This window comes from Exophiala oligosperma, assembly GCF_000835515.1.
Source record: "Exophiala oligosperma strain CBS 72588 unplaced genomic scaffold supercont1.2, whole genome shotgun sequence".
Taxonomy (NCBI): Eukaryota; Fungi; Ascomycota; class Eurotiomycetes; order Chaetothyriales; family Herpotrichiellaceae; genus Exophiala; species Exophiala oligosperma.
The window spans coordinates 1,347,761-1,368,759 of record NW_015622819.1 but is presented as its reverse complement, the minus strand read 5'-3'; the positions used below and the strand labels follow the sequence as shown (position 1 = coordinate 1,368,759).

Sequence of the window (20,999 nt, the reverse complement as noted above, 5' to 3'; positions counted from 1 at the left end):
CGGACAATGGCATCTTTCAAATATGAGTTTCTCTCGAAATGCGAGCGACGCCTGTATCGATAAACATCCGCAGCTCCATCGCTTCTACGATTCCTTGCACCATCAGGTAGGCTCGTGGATGTAGTTAGAAGTATGTTGTTGAGAAGCGTCTAAAAGCGGCGCGGTTTACATTGACGCCCACGTGAAGGACTGAGCAGATTTCAGTCGCCGCTTTCTGGTCTCCCAATTGGTGCGTCATTGTTGGCTGAATCAGAAAATGAGGATACATTTGCCTGGTCTCACTATCCCCTCTAGCATTGGTCTTTTCTTTTGTACACCTGCCCGCCAACAAGTCTCTGTGGAAGTATGTCCGTTATCGAGCCTTTTAGGTTGCAACAGTAATGGGTACTTCATCCATAGTGGCAGTATTGGCAGTGGCGCCTCTCTTACCGCTGATCGGACTGCTATTTCTCAAATTATCACTCCGGAGCGTTGGCAGGGCTTTGCAGATCAAGGGCGAGGATCGACGGAATGCAATCGTATCTCGAGTTCGCAGAGACAGAGATGCCGTTCGCGAAAGTCAGATTGCCCAGGACGTGAACGAAGATGGCTGGGAGACGGTCGAAAAGGCGGCGGGCACGGCTGAAAATGGTAAAGCCATGCAGCATGATTGGGATGGGGTAGTAGGGTTCTTTCACCCATTTTGGTGAGTATCTCTCCATGCCCTTCTTGGGAATTCCCAAATTCATGTTCGTTTTCCTTGTAGCAATGCTGGAGGTGGTGGCGAGAGAGTCCTGTGGGCTGCCATAGCGGCGACTCAGACACGGTGGCCGAACGCGATTTGCGCCGTCTACACCGGTGACCATGACATCGACCGGAGTGTCGTTGTAAGTACGGTCAAAAGTCGATTCGGTATCACTCTGCAAGAACACTCTCTGGTCTTTTTGTACCTGTCTAGCCGACACTATGTACTTGCCAGCACTTGGCCTCGTTTTACCTTGCTCGGACAGTCTCTGGGATCTCTCATCCTGGCGTATGATGCTTTCCAGCTTCTTGTTCCCGACCTTTTCATTGACACCATGGGTTATGCCTTTGCGGTGGCATTATGCAAACTCTTGTTTCCATGGGTGCCAACAGCGGCTTACGTACATTATCCCACCATTTCTACCGACATGTTGGACAGCCTCGACGACACAACCGGTCAACGTGGCATCCACTCGGGCGCTGGCGCTGGATGGAAAGGGAGAGGCAAACGACTTTACTGGCACGCCTTTGCGTGGCTCTACGGCTGGGTTGGTGGGCACGTCGACGTGGTCATGTGCAACTCGACTTGGACACAAGGGCACATCAAGAAGCTCTGGAGTACCAAGAGAAAATCAAAGTCGTTCGCAGCTATCGTGTATCCCCCTTGCCCAGTCGAAGAACTTGAAGAGAAGATTGAGGTCACGCAAGAAAGCGAGAAGCGAAGAGAAAACATCGTCCTTTACATTGCACAATTCCGACCCGAGAAAAATCACTCCCTCATCCTACGAGCATTCGCGAAATTCTACCACAAGGCCCCGGCCACGGATAAGCCCAAACTTGTCTTGATTGGGTCAGTCCGAAGCAACACGCCTGATGAAAAGCATATATACAATTTACGGCTCGAGGCGAGAGAACTGAAGATCACTGACGCTACCGTCTTCATCTGCGATGCTCCATTTTCGGTGATTCTCGAATACCTCCAAAAGTCGAGCATCTCCACCAATGGCATGTATTCGGAGCATTTCGGTATTGGCAATGTTGAAGGACTTGCTGCAGGCCTGATCCCCGTGGTCCACAACAGCGGTGGCCCTAAGCTGGACATTGTCGTGCCGTACCAAGGCAAAGAAATCGGCTTCCATGCTGAAGCTGATGAAGACTTTGCAGCTGCTTTTGCTCGAGTGGCTGCCCTTGATCGTGAAGAGCGCCTCGCCATGCGACTACGGTGTCGAGCAAGTACGTCACGCTTCACCGAGGAAGTCTTTGCCAGAAAGTGGGCTGAAGAGATGGAGACATTGATAAAGATGACTTCTGCAAAGGCAAAGGTCTAGCAGACCGTTCATGGCGATGATATTCTCTATTAGCGTCCGGTCGTGCTTTAGAGGTTCGGTGCAGGTTGCAAGACCGTCTCGTCGGTGTAATGCCGATAACATGGTGTTCTATTGGGAAACTCATTTATCCGTGGATGGACCTACTTTCGTAGATTGACTCGTAAGAGCCGTCAGTGGCTTAGTCTCTTGGTCCTTGTCTGTGGAGACGCGGCAGCAAGGCTGAGCTAACAGGAGAGAAGGCTTGTTTATATACTTGATCAGTCGAAAGAGGGCCTTGGGCTTGCCCTTCTTGCGTTAAATTTTCATATCACTTGTTGATGGCCTCGGTATTATGCGCTGCTGCATGAGAGACCTGCCTTCTCATTTCTTCAGTTGCGCGAGACTCGTGCGACTCAGTCCGAGTTGGTTCCTCCCATATTAGAGGGGCAAGGGGCCAGGAACCTTCTTCCTCGCGATGGGTTGAACGCTGGAGATCCCTTCGAAAGCACAGCATGAAGAGTGGGAGAGTTGCTTCGATGAATACATCATACCTACGTTATGACTTGTGGCTGGAAGTGTCTATACAGCATATACAACAAAACGCCTTGGTGCCCTGTATGCAAACGGCCGATGGACGAGGATAGCATAGAAAACTTTCTCGATCCCTATAAAAAGGGACGTCACGCAGCAAGCAAGAAGAGTCAACAGAAACATCACAGGCGATGGTCGATCTGGGCACCAAGGATTCCGATATCCTTTCCGTTGTCCCAGATGTGATAATGCGTCGCCTTGAAAAGGCAGCAAACTGCCCTTCCACGGGTTCGCGCCTCATTTCTCTTTACCAAGGGGGAATGGCGTAGAGACAATGGTAAGAATACATAGGGCAGCAAAGCGCCAAGGACAATGTTCTCTTCATCCTCAAATCGACACACCCCCCAGAAAATCGCTAATCGTGCGAAGCAGTCGAGAGTGCTCCGATTCTCCTCTTTGTGAGATCTCGTCGACCAGCTGTGCATACGTGAGGACCACCCTCCGTGCAGACATTGGACCTGGGATGTAGTCTTCACCACCAAATGTGAAAGGCCCGCCCTCGGCGATGAACCGCTTTGTTAGAATTGTGTTTGACGATGAAGATGCGGCGGCAGTTCCATGCAAAGGCGTAGAGAGGCCTTCAGCACCAACCGACGGCCAGTCTGGCCGTAGCAGCAGCTCTAGAGGCTCATTGGAAGCCGTCAGAGTCATCTGATTGGCGCAAACGTACATGGCCATCACGAGGGCAGCATTTGACAGGATCAATTCGGGTAGCAGAGTCTTGACGTCCGACACCCTGTGCTGCGAAAGGACGTTGAATATCTGCGCCGAGTGGATAATGGCCCGGCGCGCACTCGCCGTCTGCGACCATGACGCCAGGTCGTTCTGGGCTTTGAGGGCAGCCTCCAGACCCATTCTTCCGCAGGCCGTTTGGACGCGATCGATATCCGCGCACAGGAGCATACATAGATGGTTCCACAAAATTGCCGTGGACGCATCCTGGTACAGCAGTGCCCCGTTGATTTGAGCGGCAGATACCAAATCGCGTGCAATACTGGCTGCTTGTTCATTTTGGGCGTAAGTGACTGCAGGGACAAACGAAGTGTTCTTCAGAGCAGACGGTGTTTTGGAAAGTAATCTGTGCCGATATGCCGCTTCGCGCAAGACTAAAACATCAAGGAGGGTGCGTAGGCCAAGCGAATCGAGCTGTATAGACAACGGCTTCTTTGCTCGTTTGGTGGCGACTCCCAGATCGGCTTGTTCGCCCAGCATCGAAGCTCCGGCTGCCACCCGTTGGAAAAAGACCGACGCAGATGGAGCGTCGAACAGGGCCGAATCGCAAGGCAAGACCACCTCTATTCGGTCTATGCCGATGTTGGCGGCAAGATCGAGCATCCGCGTGTACGCTGAATCAATCGATATCAGGCATACAATCAGTCTCTTGACCGACTCGATGCGTGCCCACGCCTTCCACTCCTCGTCCGGAGTCGCTTGAACGCGGAACATTTCGTCAGTCACCAGCTCGCCGTCTTGAGCCGTGAACATTCCGTGGCGGTCGGCGATGAAAAGGGTCTGGATCGCGAGCATGTGTGCCTGGTGTTCATCGACGAGACGCTCACAGCTGAGGCCCAGAAACAATACCAAGAGAGAAGATGTGAGTGAGGTCAAGAGCTGCTGAGCCCCTCCCTTTCCGAGCCCCTTGTATGTCAGGTTGAGTCGACAGAACCGGATCAACTTGCCCAGATACTGTCGGATGAAGTTCTCGGCCCCGGTCGGGTTCAGGGTCGACAGTCCAATGAGACACATTGGCAGTAGCAAGGAGCTTGGGGTAGACTTTGCGTCGAAGGTGGCGGCGTGTATGAATGGGAGGACCGGATGAAATCGTCGGAAGTAAAAGTCAATGCTCATGTCGAGCGTTTCAGTCGAGGGGAAATTGAGTCGGGGCACTTCGGGAGAGAGACCGTCGAGTTCTACCTCCTCGTTCTGCAATGGCTCGGAAATATGGGGGGACCCCGGCGCCGTAACACCACCAGTGTAGCTCTCCGCCGGGAGAAAATTCGTCTCACAATCGGATATCAGTCGGGCCCTGCACTCGTCATCCATGTTCCATCTCGATTCAGAGCGATCTCGACACATTGACGATGACTCGAGCGGTGTTGTGGCTGTGGCAAGCGAGAAGAAGTTGTCGGCCTGGTGCTCACTGGCACACCGCCACATGGTACGAATGACGCGTATGACTGGTGAAGCGCGCCTTCTGGGCCACGCTTGCTGAACCCTTTTGGACAGCTGAAGCGAATTCGAGTCGTATGTTGTCGTCAAGTCTACCGTCGTTCTTCCGCCGGGAGAGAATGGTAGCATGTTATGATCCGCAGATCCGAAAGGGGCAAACCAGACATCGAGAGCTTCATATACCGAAGGAAAGTTCACGTTGTACTCGTATGGCGGCATCGTCAGATCGAAACCGGCCCCGGCGGTCATTTGAGACTGATCGAATGATGAGGTCGTAAGCACCGGTTCTGAGAACTGCTGCATTGAAGCCATCATTGAGGTGTCGACACCTTGGGCGGCCACATTCGGATTGCTGTCGAGAACTGTAGAGCTCATGCCCGCAGCATGCTCATCTGCAAGTGAAGGGACACTGGGTTGCTCACTTGTTGGGATTGTCTGCCGGTAATTCGAGAACAACACCTGTTGTTCCGTGGAGCGTTCAGTAGTGGCGAGAGTGGACGTGTCCCGATCGTCGGTCTCATCGTTGTCGCCTTTGTCTTCTAGACTGTGGTTGCGAACGTGGCGGGCAAGGACGTCGCTGTGTAAAACGCAAGGTCCCAGTCAGTTTTTCTTTTCGAAACCGGATTTGACGCTCGAGAGCATTCCCTCTTACCTTCTCGCATAAGCTTTGTGACAGAGGTGGCACTCGAATGGCTTTTCGCCCGTGTCTAATCAAGCCAGTCATTAGCTCTCAAAAAGGCCGTCACTGTTCAATAGTAGATCTTACGATGCCGTTGGTGACGCTGAAGATGTTCGTTCCTGGTGAATCGGCGGTCGCAAAATGCACATTTCCTGCCGAGCCCGTGTGACTTGCGACCCATGTCTGGGACAAATGCTCAAGGCAATTTCAACAAACCATACTACATTCCAACGCGTGAGGTTCAACAGATCAAAATAGGCCTCATTGCTTGGAGTTGAGTCGTTTATTAAAGACGATGAGATTGGAGGAGACGTGATGTTGAAACACCCAGAAGAAAATCACCCCGTTGTTCAACCTCCGCAGGGCGGAGAACGTGGGGCTGACCAGGGCCAGCACTGGACCTATTTAGATATGTATTCATTTGAACCGAGTTCAGCGCAGCGACTCTGTGCTAAGGGCGTTCGGCTACGGTTTGCATTAGATTTTGAAGAAAAAGAATTCAAGGATTTGAGAATGATATCAAGTACGACTTGCTCCCTAGGCGAGAAATAATGCTCGCCCAGCTGAGATTCACTTATGCTACTGTCGCTACTCCGTACAAGCTACACGTATTTCATGGAGTTTCTACCGAAAAAGGGATCTTCATTTGCCAACGCTTTATGCCTCTAGTGGTTCCAAGCTTATTGCGGTCTCTCCGTCGTATTGTTTGAGATACTCCCGGGCCTGGGCGGCCTCCTTTAATATCATCTCCTTGTGTTGTTCGCTGCGTGGGATGAATCGTGCTTTGAATGGCTCTGGTCGCATGTTTTCGGACTCTCCATATGCGAAGATGTCTACGGGGATGTCATTACCCTGTGACTGGTCAACAACTGCCTTGGGGCGCTCTACGAGGACCAATTTTGGAAAATCCAGAAAAAAACTTACATTCGCGTCAAGACCTGGTCGAATGTCAAAGGCCCAGAGGAGTCGGGCAAAGGTCAAGAACAGTCCCTGTTCTGCAAGTGGTTGACCGCTGCATTGCCTTCGACCCCAACCAAAGGCATTGTGACCCTTTTTGTTTGGATACGGTCGAGTCTTGTCGATAAAACGCTCGGGTTTGTACTCGTCCGGGTCGGGAAACTCGTTGGGGTTTCGATGTATGGCCCAGAGGTTCCCCGTGATCCAGGTGCCTTTGGGGATCAGGTATCCATTGTACTCATCGTCCTGCGACGGCGAATGTGGAATGCCACCCAAGATGGTCACCGTTCTCCACCGTAAAGCTTCCTCGACACAAGCGCGAATATAGGGCAATCTCTCTTCGTCGGTCCAGGATGGTAGGCGATCGGCTCCGCCGACGACCTCGTCGATTGCCTTTTGGGCTTTTCGTTGAACCTCGGGAAAGGCACACATGGCGAGAATGAAGGTGAGGGTGGTGCTTGCAGTGGTATCAACTCCTCCTCCGATCATGTTGCCGGTGAGAAAAGAAATTTCTTCCTCCTTTAGACCGTTGGCTTCTTTCTCCTTGAAGAGATTTTTGGCAAAGCAATCTGACCCAGAGGTGGAAGCTTCCCGAGATAAAGAAGTAAAGAAACGATTGAATTTCTTGCCGTTCTCGAGAACCTTGGACGCAGCCGGGTAGATCCATCGGGGTAGTTTGATCAAGAGTGGGATGGTTTCCATGATGAACATTCCCGGCATGACCAGGTCTACGCCCTCCATGAATTTGAGAGCCACTTTGGCCACTCCGTCGTCCATCTTGTCGATACGTCTACCGAAACCGATGCAGGAGACGATGGAGATGGAGTACCGTTCGATGGCCTTGACGTACTGATCCGGCGTCAGGAACAAGTCGCGCAGCAACACCCTAATCTCAGAATCCTGAAACTTTCGGTACGATCGCACCGCCTGGGATCCTGTGGCGTTGTGTGTGAGGCGGCGGTGGTACCTCCAACGATCGCCGTACGGTAAACAAACCTGGTCGTATTGTGTGGCGTTTCTCGAATCCCCCAACATGACCATATGCGGCCGAGAAGAATAGATGTTGGCCCTCTTGTCGAGAAGCTCAGAGATTGACCAGATATCGTTGCAAATGATGTTTGGTTTGTGTCCGTGCCAGATGGTGACCATGGAGCTGTTGTACTGCTCGGCCAATTCTGCCATGTAAAGCCATGGTCGAGGCAGTTTGATCTGGTAGTGGTTGCCCACGAGTGGCCATGGAAAAGGCCCCGGTGGAAGCTTTCGCCGGACTCTCAGAACCCGGATGTAGTCGATCAGTACATAAACCACACCCAAAAGTAAGGATGTAGCGAGGAATAGTAGTGGTGTCCGCAGCACCGGCGGAAGCGCGACATGGACGGCGGTGACGTGTCTGAAAAGACCTGTTTTTTCAATGGCTGTGATTGAATCCATTCTTGATTTCTTGACAAACAGGCACCCAGATTGGTTTGTAGTGACTCCGTTACGAGTACAAAAATGCAAAAAGGGAAGCTCTCGATCTTTTGAATAGCCAACTCAATCTAATTAACGCTGGCTGTTCTGGTCGTCGTCTCAGGTCTTGTTTTAACAACTTGGTGGATCTTTGCGTCCCGCTTGGGTCTGGCATGCTGGTCAGGAAGGGTCCTCATGGGGGACCTTGAAGGGCTTTGGGCGGCCCCCAGCTCGTTGTTGTCCTTCGCCTATTGATGAGATGTGGCCTGCATACTCGTACTTTGAACCCTGCAGAAAAGGAACCCACTTCCCACTTCGCCCTGTTCATTGAAAGGAGGCGGTCCCCCACATAACACTGCCCACATGACCGTTATATCTCGTATGTGGGGTACCACAGACGTTGAAGAGTTGACTGGTGTGTTTTTATGTTCTTGTCGGGCATTCTTTCTCGATGTGGGGGACCTTGGGGGGCTCTTCGAAAGCAGGCAAACTTGTTGTTTGGTCCGTGCCAGCCCTTGTTCAAAATGTTGAGTTGCTCCGCCTACGAAAAGCCGTGGATAACTTGTTCATCCAGGAAATGGGTCGAGATTGTCACTGGATACAGTCCCGTATTGCCCAATGTACATATGATTGATACTTATGGTACGTAGTCGAAAGATTACTTTTTGGGGAGCGCAGTGAGTATTCAGTGAAAAGGAACACCACAGTATGAGCCAAAAAGACAAAGTTGAAAGTGCGATCTGGCATTGTAGATAGATGTAGAATTTGATCTACCTTGACTCCGACTCACCTCCCAGTGCTAGGTGTCGGTGCTCAACCTAATCCATCCTATGCCTGTGGCTTGCTCTTGTGCTCTGTGGCAGCTACCTCGTCCCTTCCAAATATGCCTTCCCTCTCCATGTGGACGGCTGTGTGGTTGGTGAGATACATTGAAGGGTCCCGGATGAAGCACGCAAATACTAAAGCGATAATTCCAAAAGGTATTGTGGCGTAGAAGACCATCTGGAAAGCTTTAGCATAGACCTGTCTGGCAGCAGTAACTGCGGCAGCTTCGATCGAAGGGGTGATTCCAGGAACTTTGGCGAACGCATCGGGAACGCCGACAATTGTGCTCATCGTCGCTGGGATGAGTAGTTCAAGACCGTCTGTCGAATTGAAGCCGGCCCCAATCGCAGCAGAGGCAACCCTCGGGCCGAGATCGTTCCCGACCACACCTTGAATGATGGCATTGAAGATTGCATTGCCAACACTTCCACCTAAACTCCTAAAGGTGCCAATCAGACCGGTGGCCAGGCCAAGATACCTCAAAGAGATGTTCAATCCTGCGATGACATAGCAGGCCAGCACGACGAGTGCAAAGGGTCCCACTGAGAACGCTTGAAGAGCAGACCAAGCGGTCTTGTTCTGCGGAATGGCCGCGGCAAGGCAAGCTGTAAAAACGGTCTGAATCACCAGAGCCACGATGATCTGGGCTTTGAGATGTTTGATCTTGCCCATAAAGCTCGTGGCAACAGCTCCGAAAAAGAGCTATAACACTAATTAGCTTTGCGCGTCGATGAGAGTCTTGAATTGGCTAAGACTGACCTGAAGAAAGCCATTTGGCAAGGCGATATAGCCAATCTGAATAGGATCACTGGTGAAGATGTACAAGGAGCCTTGTGGAAGTAGCGCGGACATAGAATAGAATATGACACCTGGAGGATTCATCAGCACTCTGAACATCGGGTCAGAAGACCTAGACAAGATGTCGACTTACCTGCAACAAACACGATACCCAGTAGTACAGTAAAGTCACGCATCCTCTTGAAAACCTCGAGGGGAAATAGAGGCTTCTTCGCAATGGTAAAGTCGTAGAGGAAGCATGCGACCAGTCCCAGAAATCCAATGATGATGGGAGCAATGACAGAGACGCTTCGCCACTGATGCCCAGCTTGACCTGCCCAAGTCAAACCAATGAGCATCGTCACTAAGCCAGAGGTGTAGAGAAAAAGACCGATGAAGTCAAGCTCTTTCACTTCCTGCCATCGGGTTTTGTCATGATCATGCTGTGGTCGCGCCGGTGGCCAGTAAAACAAGAGAGTTCCAGCCAAACTGATGACAGCAAAGATCAAGCCGAGATAGTAGCACCATCGCCATCCGAGTTTGGTATGTAGATTTAGTTCGGTCGCGATGAGGACGTTCGCTACACCCCACGGCACATTGATGGCGTATTCAGTGAGAGCCAGGCCGGTACCACTTTGTCTATGAGTCAGTGATGGTACAATATCAAATATGCTCGGTGCAAACCTACCGCCACTTATTTGGTAAGAGCTCCGAAATGCCAGCATAACTGACAAAGATGATGCCACAGCCAAAACCCAGAAAGGTTGATCCAATGATGATTGTATTTACAGTCTTTGCCGTGGCACACACAATCTTGTAGACTCGTCAGTGAGGTTCTGATCGGCTGTCACTTGTGAAACTCACCGAGCCAGCGATACAAAAAATCTGGCCAGAGACGATAGTCCACCGTCGCCCAAACACATCGGACAATCCACCCGCCATGGAAAACGAAACGGACGAAGCGATAGCCCATCCACCTACCAGCCAGGTGATTCTGGTGGCATCTCCCAGGTCCGTTCCTATTGCTACCAGGATACCCGTAGACAAGGCGAAGCCGCAAGAGATTGGACTGATATACGATAGTGCCAGTGACTAGCGGGAGTGAAGTTAGGTACCATATCTAGTTTTGCAATTCCGCAACCAGTAATCGACTGGCTTACCACAACAGCAAGGATAGTCGACAACGTCAACTTCTGAGAGTGCTCTGGATTCATTTCCAGAGCAGCACGATGAGGGTCGATGAAATCGAGCGGGACATCGTCATCGTGCTGCGCCTTTTCGGGTGATACCTCGATCATGTCGCCGGTGGTATGCTTCGTTTCGATATCCATCATGCAGTCAGGATCCTAGATCGACAAAGGGTAGTAAGTAAGATCTTCGTGATGCGTGCGGTGATGTGATTCACGTATCAACGTGTCTCATGACTGCCTTATAGCAAAATGCAAGACGTGCTGGCCAGCAGCGTATCCACTGAAAGGCCCCCACCTCGCTTACCCCTGGGTCGAGTTAGCCGGTCATCTAGAATTTGGCCAGATGTACCGAGATGCTAGGGAACGGTTCACAGATAAATGACCGAGTCTAGAAACTCCAGGTTGGCTAGCTTTGATCAATTGCCCCCAGAGTCGTCGGTGATTTCCTCCCCCATTGTCATAAGAAGCCGGGGAAGAGAAAGAATGGAGAGGAGACCGGGGTATGTGGGACAATTCGGCTCCCTTCGAATCAGAGGCCCCCACATCGACCATCCCATTACGAGGGAGTCATTGCTTGAAGCGTAATTCGTCTTCAGTCGATACTGCGGGTCAATAGCGTACCTGATCCTTTCTACGACACTGGCTATACAACTGCGACGCCTTTCACCAAGGTATTTATGGATGCAAAGAGCCAGCCTCAGGGAATTTGCCACCAGAGCGGCAAGTAAGGATGAATTCTTGAAAGACTGTTTTCGCAAAGCACCATTCCATTCCCTGACCCAACTTCCATTCAGCGGCAAGATGATTTTCAATCCGTTCCTCATCTTTCCATTGCTTCTCTGCCTCGTTCTGCTGTATGAGCGTCGGCGGGATAGAGGCCTGCCTCCGGGCCCACGGCGACTCCCAATCATTGGCAATCTACATCAGGCCCCGAGCGAGCTGCCATGGCGGACATATCAAGAATGGACCAAGAAGTATGGTCCGATCTTCTCCGTGCAATACGGACTGACGACTGTAATCATGCTCGGCACGCACGAGTCTGCAGATGCGTTGCTGAACAAGAAAAGCTCCATCTACAGTTCCCGGCCGAGACTGGTAATGGCCGGCGAATTGGTGACCAAGGGTTTTCATGTTCTCTTGATGACATATGGGCAAAAGTGGCGGACTCACCAGAAGATGCAGGCCTCTTGCCTTAACATCCGCCAATCTCAGGCATACCGACCTCTCCAAGATCTGGAGAGCAAGCAACTTATGCATGACCTTCTTCATTCGGATGACTTTGCGAAGCTCTACCACCGTTACACGGCGAGTCTCATGTTCGGCCTCTCATATGGGAAGAGAAGCCCGGCAGGGGACGAGCCTGAAATCAAAGGAGCTGACCAGGTCAATGCAAATTTCCTCGACGCTGCCAAGGTGGGACGAAATATTGTAGATGCTCTGCCCGTTCTCAATTACCTCCCTGCCTTCTTGGCTCCGTGGAAACATAGGGCGGAACGATTCTGGCGGCTGGAATCCAGTCTTCACATGTCCAATCTGCGGTTTGGTATGTCAACGCCGTCGTGGAACTTCACCAAACAGATTACGAAAATGAAGGAAGCGAAGGACATGCCAGAGATTGAGGTCGCATATGACATCGGCATCATCTACGAAGCAGGTCTCGACACCACAAATATGGCTCTCGAGATATTCACTCTCGCCGCTGTTCTCAACCCTGGGTTTGTTGAGACCGCTCAGCGTGAGTTGGATGCAGTGGTAGGCTCAGACCGCCTGCCTACTTTCGACGACCAGCACAATCTCCCATACATCACCGCAGTGGTCAAGGAAACATTGCGCTGGCGCCCCGTTTCCGCGGGAGGGATCCCTCACAGTGTCATCACCGATGACGAGTATATGGGCTACCGCATTCCAAAGGGAGCAACTGTCATTGGCAACCACTGGTCTATTCACATGGACGAGGCCGTTTTCGCTGAGCCTCAAAAATTTCTCCCTGAGCGCTGGCTTGAGAATCCCAATCTCCCGCTCCATGCATTCGGGTTCGGTCGGCGTGTGTGTACCGGCCAGCATGTCTCTCAAAACTCCATGTTTATCATCGTTGCCCGCTTGCTCTGGGCGTTTCGCTTTGAACACGTTTACAAGAATGGCGTGCGACTGGAGATTGATGACATGGCATTCACTTCAGGCTTCAATTCTCGGCCCCTACCATTCCAAGTGCATTTCGAGCCGAGAAGTGCCGCCCACAAGTCTGTTATTGAGAAATCCTGGGCAGAGGCGGACAAGGACATCAACAATATTCTCTCGCAGATGGGAACAGTTTGAGGCTTTGTCGATGATGATAGTGGCCTGCCCCACAATGAAGACGTCTCATTGACTAAGTGAGGTTTGCTCTTTGGTCGTGCCCAAAGGGATACAAGGGGGTTCGGAAACTACAACACAAAGATACTCAATCTCAAATGATACGCAGAACCCTTTGATATGGGAATAAACGGCTGTAGAATGAGATGCATTTTAAATTGCCAGAGGTTTGACAAAATAGTGTCGACAAGGCTGGCTGACTACATAGATTAATGAAAACATGTTTCCGACCTTGTTCTCACCTCGTTCCAGACTTGCAGTCCTTTATCACAACATGAATCTCCTTGAACTGTGTAGTAAACGGCGTTGCATATGCATGCGGGGGCAGAGGGTACGTGGAGGAGATATGGATACTCCCTAACTAACGTAAATGCGGTTATGTATGTGATGGGCTGCCAAGCAGATCTCGCCGGCGACAACTCGTGCCTTGCGGGATTATTTGCCGCAGCCTCCATCCTCGCCTCATATAATAATTCAATTCAGTCTTTATTCACTTCAACTTTTCCCTGTTTCTTTCTTGCAATATAATTCTTTCTTCACTTCAAATTTGTGCTTTGCACCAACTCACAATCAGGCTTACACAATCTTCCCGACTGCGCAAACATCTCCAAGCCTCTTTTATTTCTGAGTCCCTCGGCTGGATCGCAGCTAGACTCTCCTCACGAACCAAACCCACTTTTCTAGTCTGAGGGAGCCTTTTCCTCACGATGTCTCTCTGTTTCAATCGCCTCCAAGAGGAGAGGTCAGTATATCGTCAACATGAGATTGCGCATTCGCTGACTGGATGTTGTAGGAAACAGTGGCGACGCGACCACCCGTTCGGCTTCTTCGCAAAGCCCGTCCGAGGTACCAATGGTGTTCTGGACCTTAAGAACTGGGAAGTGGGAATACCAGGAAAGGAAAAGACCATCTGGGAAGGCGGCCTGTTCAAGTTAACACTCTCCTTTCCGGACGAATACCCTACGAAACCACCCAAATGTAAGGCGCATCCGTCGCACATGCGCAAGAAGACCGTCTCACCAGCATCTAGGCAAATTCGTCCCCCCTCTTTTCCACCCCAACGTCTATCCGTCCGGCACCGTCTGCCTTTCGATCCTGAACGAGGAAGAAGGATGGAAGCCGGCAATCACCATCAAGCAGATTCTTATTGGCATCCAAGATTTGCTCAACGACCCAAACCCTGAATCGCCGGCTCAGGCTGATGCATACAACCTATTCAAGAAAGACAGAGCAGCATATGAGCGGAAAATCAAAAGCATCGTCAAAGAAAATCCCGCACTGTGAGAGCATTGGACAGCGTGCTATGGGCGATGATACTAATGGGATGATTCAATGAACAATGTCTGCATGGATTTCAGCGAGGCGTCACGGTACAATTCAGTGGGAAGGGACTTTTTAGGAGATTACGGCATAGAGAATTCACTAGGTGCATGTCGCAGAGGCGCGAACGAAGATTTTGGGCAGTCAGGAGGAGTCATTCGCGACTTCAAATCCAGCATGATGCATTCCACGTGTTGCTGATCGAGAGGGACAAAGTTTACAAGGATCTGCCGCTTGTTGAGACCTAATAGGATGGAGAGGCTCACAAAGCCTTTGACGATTTCCCAGGGGCTCGCAACACTCCCCAAAGGGTGAAAGCGTGGGGGGCTCTATCAACTTGCTCTGCACAGAAACGAGCCCGGGGTCGGAAATCTGCAGGGAAGACATGGTAGTTCTTATTGGCTTAGCCTGGCTAAACCGCTGCCCAAGAGCCTGCAGCAGGGGAAGACATGTAATATTTTGCGCCAGTAAGCGTCGACCTATACGTGATAGCAAGTACAAGAGTCGCGTGTCCAAAATATTGGTGTAGACATTTCGGGAATATGGCATATTGGCCCAGACAAAAGAAGATAGTAATATTCAACCGCAGGGGCGAAGAAAAAAGGCCGTTACTCACTGGCACATGAGCCAATTTGCTCGTAATGATATGAGGTGATTCGAGTGAGGGGCGGCCATCGGCGTCTCATGCTCCACCGTTGGTCATTTTCTTATCGTTTCCAGCTAATAAGGTGGGATAGATATCGATTGCAAGGGAAGAGTGTCGAGGTGAGGCGAGTTTCAACACCACGAGACCAGGAATGGGACAAGGTGACCGAAGTGGAAGTCCGTAGAGAATCCGATGGACCTTTACAGAGTGAGAGTAACAGAATTAATTTTTGATTTTGCCTTCTGGTACAAAAAGCCAGAGCCAGAGTCGCAGTCGATTCTCCGTCGCTGAGCCTTGAGTCATTCATCCCGCTCCAAAATTTCGGGACCAACGCCGCAGTCACCTCTTTTTTTTTTATTTATCCCACGCCCACGCCCGCCCACACTCTCTCAGACCTCGCAATCACGATTACATTCTCTACACCCTCCTAAATAAGGTGTTCCTTTGTCTCGTGGGCAGTCATGTGTGGTATCTTTGCCTGTCATGGGTAAGTTGGAGCGCGCTGCGACGCCGTTAACAGCACTGGTACTAATTCATCTGCAGTCATCCGTCGATAGCCACCTTCAAAACCACTGCACTGCAGTGTGTCAAATGCCTTCGACACCGTGGTCCCGATTGGTCGGGCAACTGGATTGGAAACAACACAATTCTCTGCCATGAGCGCCTGAGTATTGTGGGTGTCGACACTGGCGCACAACCTCTGGTCAACGATGAAGGAAGCATTGCTCTGGCTGTCAATGGCGAGATTTACAACCACCGAATTCTGCGCAAGCATCTCCAGACGCCGTACAACTTCAAGACACACAGTGATTGTGAGGTCATCATCCCACTGTACATGCAGTATGGCATCGATGCTCCCAAGCACTTGGACGGCATGTTCTCATTCGTTCTGTACGACAAGACCCAAGATCGAACGATTGCCGCCCGGGATCCCATTGGGATCACCTCCTTCTACCTCGGTCGATCGAGCACAACGCCAGGTGCAGTCTTCTTCGCTTCCGAATTGAAAGCCTTGGCCCCGGTCTGCGACAACATCCTCTCTTTCCCTCCTGGTCACGTCTATGACTCGAAAACCGACAAGCTCACCAGATACTTCGAGCCATCATGGTGGGACCCTGAAAAGGTCCCTTCGACGCCTGTGGACTACAAACTCCTTAGAAAGACGCTGGAGAAATCGGTGCTGAAGAGACTCATGGCCGAAGTCCCGTACGGTGTCCTTCTTTCTGGTGGCTTGGATTCCAGCCTGGTCGCTTCTATCGCCCAGCGGGAATCACTCCGTCAGCGAGATCTCATCAACTCTCAAACCAATGGTACAACAAGCCAGGCCAACGGCGATGCACCGCAGACTGGTTCCAAGCTCGTCGGCATTGACGACGAGGACGAGTTGTCCACCGTCACATTCCTTCCACAGCTCCACTCCTTTTCCATCGGCCTCCCCAATGCGCCGGACACCAAAGCCGCCCTCGAAGTTGCCAAGTTCTTGGGCACCAAGCATCACGACTTCACATTTACCATCCAAGAGGGTTTAGATGCCTTGTCAGATGTCATCTACCACCTCGAGACTTACGATGTGACGACCATCCGCGCTTCGACACCCATGTATCTTCTTAGCAGGAAGATCAAGGCGATGGGAGTGAAGATGGTTTTGAGTGGTGAGGGAAGTGATGAAATCTTCGGTGGTTATCTTTACTTCCACGCTGCGCCCAACAAGGAAGAATTCCACAGGGAGACTGTCCGCAGAGTAAAGAACCTCCATCTGGCAGACTGTCTTCGTGCCAACAAGTCGACGTCGGCGTGGGGTTTGGAGGCTCGAGTACCTTTCCTGGACAAGCAATTCCTGGAAGTCGCCATGAACATCGACCCAGCAGACAAGATGATTACAAAGGACAGGATCGAGAAATACATTATCCGGAAAGCATTCGACACGACCGACGAACCGGAAACCAAGCCTTACCTTCCCGATAACATCTTGTGGCGGCAAAAGGAACAGTTCAGCGATGGTGTCGGCTATGGCTGGATTGACGCGCTCAAGGACAATGCGGAGCTCAACGTCACCGATGAGATGATGAAGAACCCCAAAGCTGAATGGGGCAACGACATTCCCGACAGCAAGGAAGCCTACTGGTACCGCATGATGTTTGATCAGCATTTCCCACCGTATTGCGCATCGACCGTCATGAGGTGGACTCCGACCTGGTCAAAGCAGAGCGATCCCAGCGGAAGAGCGATTGCAACCCATGTTGCAAGATATGAGAACGGAGATGTGATTCCATCATGAGTGAAGTCACAGGGTTACGCCGCATTGGTCGGAGTTGGGCTGGTTTTTCTGAGGGACAATGAATCTAAAGTCGAAAAGCTCAACAAAAGGTCCACGGGGCGGATCTCTTCCTTTTATTCACAACTTGAGACCTGGAGGAGCTGGGGGATAGTTTTGCGGCACAAGTACAGTACTAGTAAAACAATGGACATACCCCTATATACAGATAGACTATTACAGTATTCCGTATCTTTACCTACATCATATCCATAAGGCTCTGTATAGGTGGCCAGTACTCCGTACTCTGTACCCGTGATTCCTGCTTTTGCCGAAACGACGGTCTTTTCAGGGGAAGTTTTCCGACAACGACCGTTGTTGAAATTGGAGAGCTGATTGGCCCTCGGAGTTGGAGAACGAAAACATTGCTTGAGCTTCAAGTTCCATCCCAATTGAGGTGTCCATCTGATCAATCTGTCCGCCCTTTCTCCCTGACCTCTGTGTACTCGTCTTATTTGGATTATTCCCTTCTACAAGTCCCTCCTCTTCACTGCTCACTATCCCCGCCATCATGTCCGGTGTTCCCGTCCCCTTCAGCGACATCGCTAAGCCAGCGAACGACGTAAGACAATCCCACCCATTTGCGGGCGCGGGAATGGACCTCTAGCTGACCTTCACCTTCTCCCGCAGCTCCTCAACAAGGACTTCTACCACACCACCGCGGCCAACCTCGAGGTCAAGTCCAAAGCCCCCAACGGCGTCACGTATGGCCTTTTCCCTTGCCTTCCTCTAGGATGGACTTTTGGACCGAGCAGGCTCTGACCAGTGTCGCAGCTTCAACGTCAAGGGAAAATCTGCCCACGATGGACCCATCTCTGGCTCGGTGAGCACAACGATATCACAAGACAACTTTAGAATATCACATATTAACGGCAGGGGCAAGATTGAAGGGAAATACTCCGACAAGGCTGCCGGTATGTGACCTTCCCTCTTCACAGCCCTGGTCCCTTTTTGATGGTGGTGGCTCCACGCGGTCGGCGTCCACGTTCGACCTTGCGAGAAGACCCCCCCTTGAGCTGCGCTGGTGCGACCGTGCGGCTTTTTTTGGCGGTATTTGTATGATCTTTTTGGCTGATTCTGAGAACCTCCCCTTCGCAGGCCTCACCATCACAAACACCTGGACCACGGCGAACAGCCTAGACTTCAAGGTCGAGCTCGAGGACAACCTGACCAAGGGCCTCAAGGCCGAGGTCCTGTCCAACTACCTCCCCGCCAAGAGCACGTACGGCGGCAAGCTCAACCTGTTCTACAAGCAGCCCAACATCCACACGCGCCTGTTCACCGACCTGTTCAAGGGCCCCACCGCCACCTTCGACGTCACGCTCGGCCACGAGGGCTTCCTCATCGGCGCCGAGGGAGGCTACGACGTCGGCAAGGCCGCCATCACCCGCTACGCCCTCGCCGCCGGTTACTCGCAGGGCAGCTACGCCGCCGCCGTCACCTCGACCAACAACCTGAGCGTCTTCAGCGCGAGCTACTACCACAAGGTCAACACCGAGGTCGAGGCCGGCGCCAAGGCCACCTGGGACTCGACCGCAGGTAGCAACGTCGGTCTGGAGGTTGCGACCAAGTACAAGCTCGACCCAAGCTCGTTCGCCAAGGTACGTCTTTTGTCACAGGTCTCTTGGTCACTGCCGGAAACCCAAGACACAAATCGACCTCCCTTTTTCTCCTCCGAGAGAACAAAAGAGAGTACCAGATGCTGACAGAATGATACTTGATAGGCCAAGATCAACGACCGCGGTATCGCCGCCCTCGCGTACAACGTCAAGCTCGGCACCGGCGTCACTCTCGGTCTCGGCGCCAGCCTCGACACCCAGAACCTCAACCAAGCCGCGCACAAGGTGGGTGCCTCCTTCACCTTTGAAGGATAAAGGAAACGTCACCCACCACCATTACCCCGTGTCTTCGAGGCGGGATACGGCAGCGGTCCGCGGCTTTGAGATTGTACAGAAACTAAAGACCGGCGACGGAAGGGGGAAGAAAGCATAGAACAAGGGGAACAAGGAAATGTGTCCAATATTTTTTTGATCTGCGCGTACCATTCGAGGTTCGAACGGGGAATGAAAGGGCTTGTTGTCATCCTTTTCAATGCAACGCATCCATGAGACCAACTAGTCGCAAAGAATGTAGTAAATTTCTCTCCTTCCTCTATGCAATCACCCCACCCCGTCTTTCACATTTTACTCTGACAAAAGATCTCGAAATGTCGCCAGTGTCCCATCCATTTGTGGGTCATCTGTCAACAACGCGTCCTTCTCTTCGCCGATGCTGTAAAGGAGCACTCGAGCCTGAGAGTGCCGATATCTAGTCTGTCAAAACATGTGTCATATATATGGCGTGGACGGTTAACGATCCAAAATTCTAGTTTCGCCGGCTCCAAGCAAACATCCTCTTAACGACGTCTACACAGGCACTCGAGCCCTCTTACGAGTACAGTAACAACGGTCGGCCCGGGGCCACATCATGCTTTCGTCCAGTCGTTGCGCGGCCCATCCCTTCGACTTCCATCCGCTCTCGTGAGGCCACCCCTCGGTGTGTTCGCCATGCTGACCACTATCGTGCCGACGCTGACGCTGAGGGTTATGACGCCGGCGACGATGATGAACCTGCCCCAAAAGTCATTCTCCTCGGCGGCGGCGGCGCGTGCGGCTTCCACCTCCGCCGCACGTCGATTCGCACGCCGGTAATCTTCGTGCGTCTGGGTTTTGAAAGTACTTTCTGGATCGAAGGCGAAGCCACCGCGCGCGTCAGCGTCGGTAAACGCCGCCGAATTGAAAGTCCCTGCCTGTGCCTGCTCCTGCGCGGCCGCGCTGGCTTGTGCTTGGCTCGTCGTGTTCGCGCTGGGTGTCCCGTGGGCGTAGAACGAAGGTGGAGGACCCTTGAAGGCGCTGCGGCGTTTCGAGAGACCCGTCGCCGGTCGCGATCCGGCGTAACTCTTGTGCGCCGTGTGGGAAGAGTGGTGACCATGCACGCGGGAGTGCGTGTGGTGGTGGCCGCCGTGGTGCACGTGGTACACGTCCCTGTCGTACCGACGTCTCTTCTCCGGGTTGGCGAGCACGCTGTACGATTCGGAAATCTGGGCGAAACGTTGGGCGGCCTTGGGGTCTTGCCTGTTGCGGTCCGGGTGGGTTTCCTTGCTCAAAACGTAGAATTGTTTCTTGAGGTCCGAAGGTGTGGCGTCGGGAGGGATGCGAAGGATGGCATAGTGGTTGGGAGGGTGGGCCGCGGAGGATAAGGGGCCGCAAGACTGCGAAAAGGCACGTGTCTGTCGTCCTCTAGTATTCGGACATCGTACTCTCAGAGCTTGATCAAGGGTGGACGTGGTCGTAGAAGGATGAGGCAAGCTCCTCGTGCGTGCGCGCGTGCACGTGCGTGTGCAGCATCCGTGGTCGAGAAGGGAGAAGTGAAAAGGACCGGCGCCGCGGAGCGATGTGAGGGATGAGAGGGAAGTCGGGCGTAGGATCATGCCTCATACTTGAGAATCGACGCCGCTACGCTAGTTCTTGAATTGTAGTATAAAGAACGGGGTCAAAGCATCATGTAGCTGTTTATTGTAGTGATAACCCGACATCTCGAGACCTTCAGGGAGGATCGAATATACGAATATGTGACGTCTTGCAGTTTCTGGCACTCGCTCTTTTCGTTCATTGGCGGATTTGACTCGCCCGCAATTTTTCCCGCCCGAGCCCGGAGAAAA

At 52.1% G+C, this 20,999-nt stretch overlaps 6 protein-coding genes across 6 annotated transcripts; 4 read left to right on the top strand and 2 right to left on the bottom strand.

The window, feature by feature from the left end:
• Positions 1–288: 288 nt before the first annotated feature.
• Positions 289–2,374, top strand: PV06_01956 (uncharacterized protein). Its single transcript, XM_016402594.1, has 2 exons — positions 289–685; positions 746–2,374. The coding sequence occupies exons 1-2, from the start codon at positions 381–383 to the stop codon at positions 2,049–2,051; spliced, it is 1,611 nt and encodes a 536-aa protein (XP_016266491.1). The 5' UTR covers positions 289–380; the 3' UTR covers positions 2,052–2,374.
• Positions 2,375–2,948: 574 nt separating this feature from the next.
• PV06_01955 (uncharacterized protein) lies at positions 2,949–5,650 on the bottom strand (the record flags this gene model as incomplete). Its single annotated transcript, XM_016402593.1, has 3 exons — positions 2,949–5,367; positions 5,443–5,497; positions 5,557–5,650. The coding sequence occupies 3 exons, from the start codon at positions 5,648–5,650 to the stop codon at positions 2,949–2,951; spliced, it is 2,568 nt and encodes an 855-aa protein (XP_016266490.1).
• Positions 5,651–13,491: 7,841 nt separating this feature from the next.
• PV06_01954 (SUMO-conjugating enzyme ubc9) lies at positions 13,492–15,258 on the top strand. The gene is made up of 3 exons (XM_016402592.1): positions 13,492–13,761; positions 13,813–13,997; positions 14,050–15,258. Exons 1-3 carry the CDS (start codon positions 13,727–13,729, stop codon positions 14,301–14,303), a joined length of 474 nt encoding a protein of 157 aa, XP_016266489.1. The 5' UTR covers positions 13,492–13,726; the 3' UTR covers positions 14,304–15,258.
• PV06_01953 (asparagine synthase (glutamine-hydrolyzing)) lies at positions 15,249–17,503 on the top strand. Its single transcript, XM_016402591.1, has 2 exons — positions 15,249–15,472; positions 15,529–17,503. Exons 1-2 carry the CDS (start codon positions 15,447–15,449, stop codon positions 17,261–17,263), a joined length of 1,761 nt encoding a protein of 586 aa, XP_016266488.1. The 5' UTR covers positions 15,249–15,446; the 3' UTR covers positions 17,264–17,503.
• A 177-nt stretch (positions 17,504–17,680) lies between these two features.
• PV06_01952 (uncharacterized protein) lies at positions 17,681–19,453 on the top strand. Its single transcript, XM_016402590.1, has 6 exons — positions 17,681–17,861; positions 17,930–18,003; positions 18,074–18,122; positions 18,183–18,213; positions 18,398–18,900; positions 19,024–19,453. Exons 1-6 carry the CDS (start codon positions 17,811–17,813, stop codon positions 19,171–19,173), a joined length of 858 nt encoding a protein of 285 aa, XP_016266487.1. The 5' UTR covers positions 17,681–17,810; the 3' UTR covers positions 19,174–19,453.
• PV06_01951 (uncharacterized protein) lies at positions 19,314–20,869 on the bottom strand. The gene has a single exon (XM_016402589.1). The coding sequence runs from the start codon at positions 20,766–20,768 to the stop codon at positions 19,764–19,766; it is 1,005 nt and encodes a 334-aa protein (XP_016266486.1). The 5' UTR covers positions 20,769–20,869; the 3' UTR covers positions 19,314–19,763.
• Positions 20,870–20,999: the final 130 nt, after the last annotated feature.